General features: G+C 36.0%; 1 protein-coding gene across 7 annotated transcripts in view; it reads left to right on the top strand.

Annotated features, from left to right (window-relative positions):
• Positions 1 to 13,142, top strand: part of LOC107660379 (phosphatidylinositol 4-phosphate 5-kinase type-1 gamma-like) — a 61,944-nt gene that overhangs the window by 13,238 nt on the left and 35,564 nt on the right. For 4 of the 7 annotated variants that reach the window (XM_016449655.1, XM_016449650.1, XM_016449649.1 and 1 more), the window contains exons 2-5: positions 8,478 to 8,509; positions 9,801 to 9,893; positions 10,813 to 10,943; positions 12,318 to 12,435. In XM_016449655.1, the coding sequence (XP_016305141.1) occupies positions 8,478 to 8,509; positions 9,801 to 9,893; positions 10,813 to 10,943; positions 12,318 to 12,435 (374 nt within the window). Of the gene's footprint in view, positions 1 to 3,635; positions 3,755 to 3,780; positions 4,153 to 8,477; positions 8,510 to 9,800; positions 9,894 to 10,812; positions 10,944 to 12,317; positions 12,436 to 13,142 lie in introns of those variants that run through there. The other 3 variants (XM_016449653.1, XM_016449652.1, XM_016449651.1) reach the window with 3 other exon arrangements.

Raw genomic sequence — 13,142 nt, 5'->3', positions numbered from 1 at the left:
TTCTACAGTAAGTTACTTGTCACTAGCTGCCAGTTAATTACTGTAGTTCTTTTCTACAGTAAGTTACTTGTCACTTGCTGCCAGTTAATTACTGTGAATTTCACAGTCAGTTTCTTACAGTGTATATATAAAATATATGTTTGCTCTTAAATGGCTCTAAAGGTTCAAAATGTTTAATTTAAAATGGGTGGTTGCTAGGGCATCACTATGCAGTTGTTAGGGTGTTTTTGCCAGTGCTTTGTTAAGGGGTTGCTATGGTGTCTGTTTGGTTGCTAGGGTGTTTTGGGTGGTTGCTAGGGCATCACTATGCATTTTTAGGAAGTTTTTGCCAGTGCTTTGTTAAGGGGTTGCTATGGTTTTCTGTTAGGTTGCTAGGTTGTTGCTAGGGTGATCTGAGTGGTTGCTGGACATCACTAGGCGGTTGTTAGGGTGTTTTTGCCAGTGCTTTTTTAAGTGGTTGCTATGGTGTCTGTTTGGTTGTTAAGGTGGTTGCTAGGACATCACTATGCATTTTTTAGGGTGCTTTTGCCAGTGCTTTGTTAAGGGGTTGCTATGGTGTCTGTTTGGTTGCTAGGGTGTTTTGGGTGGTTGCTAGGGCATCACAATGCATTTTTAGGGTGTTTTGCCAGTGTTTTGTTAAGGGGTTGCTGTGGTTTTCTGTTTGGTTGCTAGGGCATCACTATGCAGTTGCTAGGGTTCATGCTACAGGACGAGTTGCAAACCTTCTCCTTCAGTGCCGTATCTGGGATTTTTCTGTTGGATTCGTGCATGATTTTGTCAAGCGCATGAGCGTGTGTGTCTGAGGTTGTAAACACTAGTTGCGTAAGAACAGGAGCTGAAGGCCGGAGCTTTATTTAGCATCTCCTCAGCCGCAGATCAGCGTCTCATCCAGAACGACTCACTGACATCAGAACATAAACACAGGCAGTGATACGGCCGATTCCCGCTGAATCCCCGAGACAGCTGATGAAGTTGTAATGTTCTCATCTCAGAGAAGAGAGAAGAAGCTTTAGCTGCTGTTCTTCACACATGCAGCATCCCTGATGTTATTGCTCAGATGTAGCTCAGGAGACTCAGTTATGGGTCATTTAAGGATCAACTTTGCCTCCTGAACTTCCTTTGGAGAACAAAGCTATAAAATGAATGTGAAGCAGCTCAGATCATTTGAGAATGGATGAATTAGTTGAGAAATCTGAGATAATATCGAGATCTGTGACTTTTGATTGCAGACTTTGGTATCTTAGCAAATCTGAGCACAGTTTCAGACATTGTCAATACATTTTCTCAATGCAGAGGGCCATCAAATGAAGTGCCCAATATTTTTTTTTTAAATGTTGCAGTGTTATTTTAGTATTATTTATATTCTATTATAGTATTTATTAACATTTTGAATGAGCTTTTATTTGATATTTTTTACATTTTACTGCATTGATATTATTTGTATACACTTACAGTATTTATTAATATTTTGATATTTAATATAGTTTTAAATTGTATTTAATATTATTTTATATTTTAAGTTTATTTTAGCCATTTTAGCATGTGCTTTTGTCATTTTTACTTTTTTTTTTTAGCTTTATTTTTCTTTCAGTTTTAGTAATTCACCTTAATCTTATTTATTTCAGTTAGCTGCCAAGGTAGCATTAAGCTATTCATCTAATATTTATATTTGATTTTATTTCAATGAACAAAAACGATTTGTAATAATTGTAGTTAACATTAGCAACACTGATATCATGTTTTTTGTTGATTTACTGTGGTAATGTACCTTGGCAAATATGATGATATATGGATTTGGTAATCATTCAATATCATATATAGTGTATTATGCTTTTACTATCCAATACCATCACTGTTCTGTGATATGTGAGAGTCTTATGTAGTTTTTAACTTTCCACCATCTCATGTTTTGCTCTGCAAATGTCATGAGTGTTTAGAGACACATTCAACATGATTAATCATTGTGAAACTGCTATTAGATACAGTGGAGTTTCAGCTTTGTTCAGTGGTTGTTTGACTCTGATCAGAAGGCTTTTGTTGTGTGATTAAATGTTTTATTTGGCTGGTCTAGACTTGCTGTGCTTTAAAGTGCTCTTGATTTACTGGTGTGTGAAGCTCAAATAAGGACATGCTCGTTTCTCAACGCTGTATTTAACCGCTCAGACTCTCGTTTTTTACTCTGATTTCTCTATAACTCAGCTCGGGCTGTTCATGTTGTCATGAAGGATTGAAGCAGGTTGACTCTAGTTTTAAGGTTGATTAGGGTTGTTGATTAATCTGTCAGACTCAACATTAGTGAAGCGAGGTGACCGCGCACAATCTCTGAAGTAAAGCTGACCTGTTCAAACATACGTTTACAGATATATTTGCAGTGCTTCAGTAAAGCAATACTTAAAATAATGCACAAATGTGTTTATACATTGAATTCTAATGCTGTTGATCATTTTATTATATTAGGAGTGCTTTCTTACCTAAATGACATGCAATGGACCATTATGTGATCAAACACTTTTACCATCAGAAGGTTGTGTGTTCACTGTCCTGACCTTAATCTCAGCACATTCCAGCACAGTCTGACGGTGACCAGAGATTATTATTACACTGCCGGAACTTTCCGGTCTGGTTAGTTTCCCACTTCCAAAAACACGGAGTTTACCGTGCTGAAATGTGTGTCTGGCGTATGTTTTAATTTATTCATTAGATCATCATATTCACATCAGGAATTTCCCATTTAGACATGAAATCTATCTGTCTGTCTGTCGTTTGTTTGTTCGTACGTTCTATTATTCATTCTGTTCATTCTATCATTCTGCCTGACTATCTATCGTTTGTTCATTCTTTTGTTCGTTTGTTTGTTTATTCGTTCATTCGTTTGTTCATTCTGTTATTCATTCTGTCTGTCTGTCTGTCTATCTGTTGTTCATTTGTTTGTTTGTTTGTTTATTTGTTCATTCATTTATTCTATCTATCTGTCTTGTCTGTCTGTTGTTCGTTTGTTTGTTCGTTTGGACGTTCTGTTATTCATTTTGTTGTTCATTCTATCATTCTGCCTGACTATCTGTTTTTGTTCGTTCTTTTGTTTATTTGTTTATTTGTTCATTAATTTATTCTATCTATCTATCTATCTATCTATCTATCTATCTATCTATCTATCTATCTATCTGTCTGTCTGTCTGTCTGTCTGTCTGTCTGTCTGTCTGTCTGTCTGTCTGTCTGTCTGTCTGTCTGTCTGTCTGTCTGTCTGTCTGTCTGTCTGTCTGTCTGTCTGTCTGTCTGTCTGTCTGTCTGTCTGTCTGTCTGTCTGTCTGTCTGTCTGTCTGTCTATATAATTTGTTTGTTTGTTTGTTCATTCATTTGTTCATTCATTCGTTCTATTATTCTTGTTCTTTATCATTCTGATATCATTCTATCATTGAATATCTTTGTGTGTCTTAAGCCAGAGGCTGTGAGTCCTTGAGACATTGTGAGTCGTTTCTGGTCGTGTTTCCTGTCTGTCTGTCGTTCTGTGCCCTCGTCCTTGGCACTTGGGCTTTTCCTAGTCTTATCCACCGGTGGGCAGAAGCCAGCCGTAATCTCTGCGTCTGATTGGCCGCCGCTCGCCTCCAGGTGACCAGAGAGATTGTGGAGTTTGTCAGGGCAGCAGATTAGTTCCTGCTGTCAATCCGATTGAGCGCCACTGATCCGACTGCAAATAGAAACGAGCGACGCAAAGCACAGCATCAGTCCAGCCGCAGGGACTCCTGTGACATCAGAGGTCTGTATTTATGACTTTTATACCTTCATACATGGTCATACATAAACTCTATCAGCACCTCTTAGATTAAGAACGGGCTCATAACTTCAGCAGTTAGGTTTCTCAGTCTTTCTAGATTGTTCCTCAGGTGCGTTTAAGATGCTGTGTTGCATTTCAAGGCAGTTTGAGGATGTTTGTGCACAAACTTTTAGCACTTTTATGCGCTGAAGACATTAGTTTGACATTCACTCGCTTCATTATCTCGTCTCTGTAGCCTCGAGGCTCACATCAGTCATTATATGTTCATAAAGCGTCTCTTTAATTGATCGCCTCCAGCGCCGGGATGAAATCTGTCAGGTTCTCCAGAGAACCGAACCAAACCATCTGTCTCCATCAGAAAACTGCAGTCCTGGAAAACGGTGAGAATGTGATTATTCAAGGTCTGCTTTCCTGTTTTGAAGTATGAATTAACTAGTATGGTTTCTGAACTGAATGTTGACTGATGACAGACTGAAATGACTCATGTTCTCTTGTTAAATTCAGCTGGTTTTCAGGCGGTTTTGGTGACTGTGTGTTAATACAGAGCCAGGTTCCCTCAGGCTCTCGTGATGGACTGACTTTAATGCGTTCTGACAGTTTGTGGCCTGACCTGCAGCCGGCTCCGCTGTTTTTTTCCTGATGTTTCAGGGTTGAACTGATTCTAGTGCAGCAGTGCTGTTGCTGAGGCAGAAATCACTCGTCTTTAGTGATTTACAGTAGCTGCATCTACTGTGACTTTTGGTTTTTAGATAATTATCATGGTGTCAGAACTTTCATTTATGTCAGATTTACATTCATTTAGATGTTTTAATCCAAATCAGTTCATCATATGGAAACAGTTAGCATTAAACTGCAAAAATCATGTATAATCAATTCATATTTTTTTAATAATTAGTGTTATAATTATATATATAAAACATTTTAGTTTTCGTTTTTCTTTTGTTTTAAAAATCTTTACATTTATAATTTTCTAGCACCTATTTTTTGCAATTTAAAAGAAAGTTAAACTGCAATTTATATTAAATTTTTGTTTTGTTTTCCTGAATTATAGCATCATAATAATTATTAGAGTTTTTGTTTTATTAAAAATATTGCATATATATATATATATATATATATATATATATATATATATATGATTAGTATATGTCTATTTTTTTCTTGATTGAAGCATTTAAAAAAATATTGTTTTTGGCATTACATTGCATTGCATGAAAACAAGATCACATTTTATTTAAAAATTAGAAGTAATAAGACTTACCCAAATACTGTAATGATGATGCACAATATCATATCTATAATATGTTACTATAATTGTTTTGGTTTTATGGACGTCTCATCATGTCTGCATAATATGCTGTTCAGAATATCATTTGAATGATAAATACATTTCATAGATTCAGTAAGGCCACGTGTGCATGTCTAATATGTGCTTGTAAACTTGTATTTAAATCAAGGCGATCCTTTAGTTTTTCTGAATTGAAAGTGAGAATTGAATGTTATTCTACAAGTCTATACAGTACTTCATGCTTTCAGATCATGCACGATACAGCCAGTTCATTTGTAGACCTGTAAAGATCATAAAATGAAATATGGCAATCATACCTGCTCTGTAAGTATTGGCATCTATTGAAGTATTCTAGTAAGTATTACCTTCACTCAAGTCTTCTCAAAGTGTGTCTTGTTTACAACCGTATGAAGTAACCAGCAATTATAGCTGCATTGAAATCATCATTTACACAGATGTACGTAAAGCGTCGTGAGCAGTTGGGTGTGAATCTCCAACAGTCTGTTGGCCTTCTCCCACAATGCTCATGGTGAGATCCAGTCTGTCACTGGACCAAATTAGACCATAGATTCCTGTTTTATTCTTCACATTGCAGTTTGAAACAAACATCCGGACACATTTTAGTGAGGTTTTCTTGGCATCTGGCAACAGTCTGTGCTTCTGCATCTCATATTGATTAGTCATTCGAGGGAAGATTTTCATTGAGTTGTTGAGATTTTCTCTCAGCTCTGAATACATACAACCGTCATGTGCTGGATGAGAAGTGTGTGGTTTTTGTGAAGTGGTCCCGTATTTTTTACCATGTGTAAATCTGTGTTTATTGTGGCTTGCTGTGTGTGTGTGTGATGTTATTAGCGCTGACAGTGTGAATGTGAGATTCTGCCGCATTCATTCGAGACCCTCGGCACCAGTGTTTGCATGATTCATCTAATGAGCTTAGACATGTTGTTGTATGTTAAAAACAAAATCTCCTTGTTTCTTTGTTTCTACTGCGTGTGTGATCCAGTATTCGGGGATTCAGGGTTCTTCTTGTCCTTTGTCAGTTCTGTTCTCACACCATCCTCTGTCACTGCTGATTGCAGAAGATTCATTCACGATGTATTAAAATAACTATACAAAATTCTAATATTTTCCATGGTAATCATAATTCTTTTGAAGGCAGTTTCCGCCACGGAATTAAAAAATTAAATAAAAAAAGGTTAGGGTGACCTTTTTCTCAGAATTCTGAGTTTATATCTCCCAGTGCAGATCTGGTTCCTCAGAATTGAGTTTATATCTCGCAATTTTGACTTTTTTTCTTTGAATTGTGAGTTTATATCTCAGAATTGCGAGAATAAAGACAGGATTTTGAGAAAAAATGTCGCAGTTAACTTTTTATTTTTATATAAAGCACAAACAAGTTTCCATATAGTTCCCTTCAAAATGACACATTAAGACTAGAAATTACAGAAAAAAAAAGTATGCAAAATGACAGAAATATTCTGAAGCCTTTTACACTGTTTGAAGGAGATTGATATAAATTTACTATGATTTTATGGTTTTAACTATGTCATTTTGAAGGTAAATTTTCATAAGCATATTTTATATATATAGTACATATCATTCATTTTTCTTTATCCATAATATGTTATTTCGTTGTGATGCTCTGTTGTAACGTGGGTCTCGTCGAGTCAGACACGAGCCTGACGTTTCTCTTTCCATAAATCACAGCACCACAAACATGATTGCAAATGATTTGGGCTCTTTTGTTTCTGGCAAACACTGTTATCTGCTGTCTGCATTACATTCTGGGATTTGGATTTGTAAAACGACTCATGTCATATTTCCGGAGATAAAACCCTGCACTTTAACAGAAGGTCAGACACATCCAGAATAAGTTCTGTTTTGCACAGGCAAACACCTCCACATTTTCTCGTGAAGTGTAAAAATGTAGTAGCACTCTGTAGTTACCATGGTATCTTCTTGGCGAGGATGTTTTGCAGCGTTTTGTCCGTGTTTGGACGCTGGTTCTGAAGCATGTGTGAGAGGCAGAAGTGATTTTCTCAGCATGTTTCTCTGTATTTATGTCTCTCGCAGTCAGACGACAGCTGCACATGTCATGCGTTTCCTCGGCTCTCATTATCTGCTCCTCAAACACATGCGCCTCCACGAGAGACCGCCAACAATACTGCATCTGCTCCCAAAACACAAAGCTTTACAGAGGATATTGTTGATCTCACAAACTCGGTCAAGAACATGTCCAGGTCCCATTTAATAAGATCATATATTTTGCTTGGAAAAAATAAAACCTTTTTTAGATTGTTTGCATTGTGACAATTAAATACATTTTACCTGGAAAAAGTAATGATGTGTTATTTAAATAGTGAGTATTTATGCGTCTTAGCAGTAATTTATGTTAGTAATTTCAACATATGCTGCTTTTAATTAAATAGATTAAAGTAGAGACAAAAATATAGTATATAAATATATATATATTTCATGCAACATATCATTTTTAACTTATACACAAACATATATTGCTTAATTTATCAAATAAGCTTCATGTTCTTCATACAAAATATATATTTTTATTTAATTTCTTTTGATTGTGTGCTAAAACTATGACCTGGACATGTGTTGATGAGATTCATCTGCGTCCCAGGATGAAATTAAGACTTTTTACAGCGCTGCAGTGCTGCTCTAATTCCCCGTTATTAAATAGTCTCGCTCCTCTCGGGTGTAAAGCAGGTCAGGTCTCATTTGCGTTCTGTTATCTTGCCTTAATTCTGCGCCGGCACGTGCTGAGGAATGATTGACAGGTTTACTTGTCTGTAGCTCCGCCCCCTCCCCTTGAATTCAGTGACACAGAAACATGTGCAAGAAAAACGCAGTGTGAAATGACTGCAAGGCAGCACAGAGCTGCAGACTCCCGCCGTTTGTCCTTGAATTGTTATTCACACATTAACCAGTGTGTGTTCAGATTAACACACTCTTCATACTAGTTTTGCAGTGTGTGTGTGTTTATATTTTCTGTACACATACAGTGTTTACACTGTTTGGGTTAATGTATCCCACGATGCAATGCACTCAACTCGACCTTCAGCTTCCTGTGTGACAACTGAACTGGGAGTAATACAAAGCATGATTTTCCACATCTCTTTCTTGATTCTTTATTTAATCAGACTGCCATAAGACATTTTTATAGAAAATTGCATAAAAATGTGAAATGACCACATTTATTTCAATGAATCAGATGTGCAACTTAATGAGGACATGTGACAGCACCGTTGCATACTACTGTAGTATGTTGCATTCATTGCATGCTCATTTTTGCACTTGCTCACTGTTATTAGGTTTTTCTTTTATTGTTTTATTAACGACATTTATTAAGACATTTTTTTAAATAATCTGCATTTCTCTCTTCCTCTGTCATTTCAGACGCTGCTCTTAAGAAGACCTACATAACCGAGGTGAAGCATCATTTATTATCTGTATATCATTAATTTCGGTCATACAACTCCAGTGTTACTTAAAGCAGTCTTGAGAAGAGTTAAATGTTCAAGTGTTTGGAAAATGTTATTGATCAGAGGTTTCAGAAATTGAGATTTAAAGGAATAGTTCATGCAAAAATGAAAATTTGCTGAAAATTTACTCAGGCCATCCAAGATATAGTTGAGTTTGTCTCTTCATCAGATTTGGAGAAATGTAGCATTGCATCACTTGCTCAGCAATGGATGCTCTGCAGTGAATGGGTGCCGTCAGAATGAGAGTCCAAACAGCTGATAAAAACATCACAATAATCCACAAGTAATCCACAGCACTCCAGTCCATCAGTTAATGTCTTGAGAAGACAAAAGCTGAAACAAATCCATCATTAAAGTCCCCATGAAATCAAAATGAAAGTTTTTTGGCTTTTAGTATGAATATGTTATCCTTAAGGTTATCTAAGGCTGCTCGATATGTCCCGCCCCGTCTTCCTGTTTCAGTTGAAATTGTCTACACATAGAATAACGCTGCATGTTTCAAGGCACTTCAGTGGACCTTTAAGAGGTTTAAACTGTATAATAATGCTTCCTCCAGTGAAAAAGTAGTCTGGTCTGAATCAGGAGAGAAATCTGCACGGATCAAGCAGCGTTTACAACAGTCCAAAACAGCTCTAAACAAATATGTGGCTGGATTTTGATGTGAGAGACAACAGGAGATGGACTTTTTCACTGGAGGAAGCGTTATTATGGATTATGGACTCGTATTTTAGCCAGAAGGGATGGTTCAAAGTTAAAAACACCTTAATGATAGATTTATTACGCAGCTTTTGTCTTCTCCAGATGTTAACTGGTGGACTGGAGTGGTGTGGATTACTTGTGGATTATTGTGATGGTTTTATCAGCTGTTTGGACTCTCATTCTGACGGCACCCATTCACTGCAGAGCATCCATTGCTGAGACACTGATGCAATGCTGCATTTCTCCAAACCTGATGAAGAAACAAACTCATCTACATCTAGGATTGCCTGAGAGCGAGTACATTTTCGGCAAATTTTCGTAATGGGGAGAACTATGAACTGAAGTGTCAACTTTGTCTTAAATGTTTCTCCTAAAAATAGACAAAAATGAATCATACATTAATAGCATAGAGCAACAGAATGCATGTAGATACTGTAGCAGCTCAGATCACTTGGATGATCAAATCTCCATTTAAACTCTTTGCTGTCTATGAGAAATATGTAAATGAGATCTCGTTTGTGATTTTTCATCCTCTCAGATGCCATCTTCCTCGTGTCACTCCAGCTCTGGCCCTGAGAAGAAGATCGGTCACAGGCGGGTCGATGCATCCGGCGAAACCACCTACAAGAAGGTGCGTCTTCAGTCACACATCAGCTTCACGGTGTCTCGATCTCATTTCTCAATTTTGTCCATTTCAATCACAATTTCAGTCAATTTTTACTTCAGGCTGCTGATATATACAGTGTGGTCCAAAAGCGTCCATGTTGGACATCTGGGTTTTTTTTAATCCTGGAAATCATTCAGACAGCTTTAGGATTTTGAAAATGACTTTTTTTATCTTCATTGCATACTATATATACACATATATATGATATAACTTGATTTATGGACAGCTAATGAGACATTAAAATTGCTAGACTTAAAATTAACAATCATTATACACATTAGTTTCAGTAAATTAAAACATTACTGTGTATTGTTTATTGACAAAGTTGTTACTGTCACAAAGGGAACCTGAAATTTTAGTTATTAGTGGTGGTAATCCAAAAATACTCCAAATATTAGCCAATAAATTGGTTTATTATGAAGGAAACATTTTTTATATATATAAATTGTATATATATTTATATTAATTATATATATTTATTATATTATTTATTATAACATATATTTTATATATATTTTATATGAAAATGTTATAGATTTTTTTAAATTGCATGTTATGAAAATATTTAAAAAATATTATATATATTTTAAAAATAAATATTTATTAAAATATATTAAAAAATTTAATAAAGCAGAATAAGGCTTTATAAGTACTAATAAACAGCCAATATGCTAATAATATGCATGCTAACAAGCAACTAGTTAATAGTGAGAATTGGTCCTTAAAATGAAGTTTTGCCAAATATATTACATTTTTAAAAACATTTTATGTGTGGTCCTTTGTATCTGTCTTCATGCTGTTATGCAGTCACTGTATGTCAGGGATGCAGGGCGAGTTTAACTGCGGTCAGAGAGTCAGAAGTGTTCGTCTTGTGTGTCGACAGACGACCTCGTCCGCCCTGAAAGGAGCCATTCAGCTGGGGATCGGCTACACCGTGGGTAACCTGAGCTCCAAACCCGAGCGGGACGTCCTCATGCAAGACTTCTACGTGGTGGAGAGCATCTTCTTCCCCAGGTCTGTACAGTATGTGAGATTTCTGCTGCACCAGAGAGTGTTAAATCCATCTCTTCATATAGTCTCGCTGCTTCAGTTAGTGGTGTTTGCTAAGACAAGCATTGCTAATGTAACTACTAGTGCTTTGGTCTTCATTAAAATCAAGCACTTACACCAACAAATGCAGACTGTGTTCTATACAAACATATTTTTATAGCGGACTTGGGTGGCTTATTTATTAGCCAGCATTTTAGTGGAAAACTGTATCCCACAATACAATACACTTCAAATATATTTTACATATACACTGCCGTTCAAAAGTTTGGGATCAGTAAGATTTGGAAGTCTGCCTTCTGCTCATCATGGCTGCATTTATTTGATTAGAAATTCAGAAAAAACTGTAATATTGTGAAATATTATTGCAATTTAAAATAATGGTTTTCTATTTTAATATACTTTAAAGTATAATTTATTTCTGTGATGCAAAGCTGAATTTTCAGCATCATTACTCCAGTCTTCAGTGTCACATGATCCTTCAGAAATCATTCTAATATGCTGATTTATTATCAATGTTGAAAACAGTTGTGCTGCTTCATATTTTTTTGGAATCTGCGATCCTTTTTTCAGGATTCTTTGATGAATAAAACATTAAAAAGAACAGCATTTATTTAAAATAGAAATCTTTTGTAACAATATACACTAACGTTCATAAGTTTGGGGGTTTTGAAAGAAATTAATGCTTTTATTCAGCAAAGATGTGTTAAATTGATAAAAAGTGATAATAAAGTTTTACACTACCAGTCAAAAGTTTGGGATCAGTAAGACTTGTAATGTTTTTTAAAGAAGTCTCTTCTGCTCATCAAGGCTGCATTTATTTGACCAAAAATACAGAAAAAAACAGCAATCTTGCAAAATGTTATTACAATATAAAATAATGGTTTGTATTTTAATATCCTTTAAAATATAATTTATTTCTGTGATGCAAAGCTGAATTTCCATCATCATTACTCCAGTATAGTGCCACATGATCTTCAGAAATCATTCTAATATGCTGATTTAATATTAGAATTATCAACAGTTGTGCTGCCAAATATACTGGAGGAATGATGCTGAAAATACAGCTGCGCATCACAGGAATAAATTAGATTTTAATGTATATTAAAATAGAAAATCGTTATTTTACATCATAATAATATTTCACAATATTACATTTTTTTCGTGTATTTTTGATCAAATAAATACAGCCTTGATGAGCAGAAGAAACTCCTATAAAAAACATTAAAAATCGTTCTGATCCCAAACTTTTGACTGGTAGTGTACACTGTAAGAAAGCAGTGTTGATCATCAGTCAGTCAGATGATCCAGATTTGATGTATGTCTCTCTCTGTCTCTCAGTGAAGGCAGTAATCTGACGCCGGCGCATCACTATCCAGACTTCAGGTTTAAAACGTACGCTCCGGTGGCGTTCCGCTACTTCAGAGAGCTCTTCGGGATTCGACCGGACGACTATCTGGTGAGACACGGCACAAACGCCAGAGCCTTCAGACGCTGGCTCTCATTCACTAATAACTGTGTGTTATTTCCAGTGTTGTAACTGTTTACATGTAACGGCGCTACGTAATTTGATTACAAAATAAATGTAACTGTAATCCGTCACAGTCTCTGAGAAAAAAAATGAACGATTACAAAATTGTAAAATTATAAAAAATATTCTAAAAATATATATTACACTACCGTTCAAAGGTTTGTGGTTGGTAAGGTTTCTTCTGCAGCTCAACAAGGCTGCATTTATTTGATCAAAACTACAATATAAACAGTAATATTGTGAAATATTTTTACAGGTTAAAATAACTTTTATATCTGTTGAAATGTAATTTATTTCTGTGATCAAAGCTGAATTTTCAGCATCATTCCTCCAGTCTTCAGTGTCACATGATCTTCAGAAATCATTCTAATATGCTGATTTCGCTGTTCTTGAGGAACCAGTGAGGCTGAATGAGTGTGCGGTCAGTGATGTGGTTTATACAGGGCAGTGCTGAGGGTCATGGGAAGGTTAATGCATAATTATGATATGACAGCGTCTGGAGCTAAAATGAACCTGAAACATATTAGGTGTGTGTGTGGAAGCACATGGACGCTTTATAGGCCCACACACACACACACACACACACACACTACCTGAGACAGATGGTGATTACCACACTAATCACACTAATACTT

Source organism: Sinocyclocheilus anshuiensis, unplaced genomic scaffold (genome assembly GCF_001515605.1).
Source record: "Sinocyclocheilus anshuiensis isolate Anshui unplaced genomic scaffold, SAMN03320099.WGS_v1.1 scaffold1433, whole genome shotgun sequence".
Lineage (NCBI taxonomy): Eukaryota > Metazoa > Chordata > Actinopteri > Cypriniformes > Cyprinidae > Sinocyclocheilus > Sinocyclocheilus anshuiensis.
The sequence above is the reverse complement of the archived record's forward strand: the minus strand, read 5'-3'. Positions and strand labels throughout refer to the sequence as shown.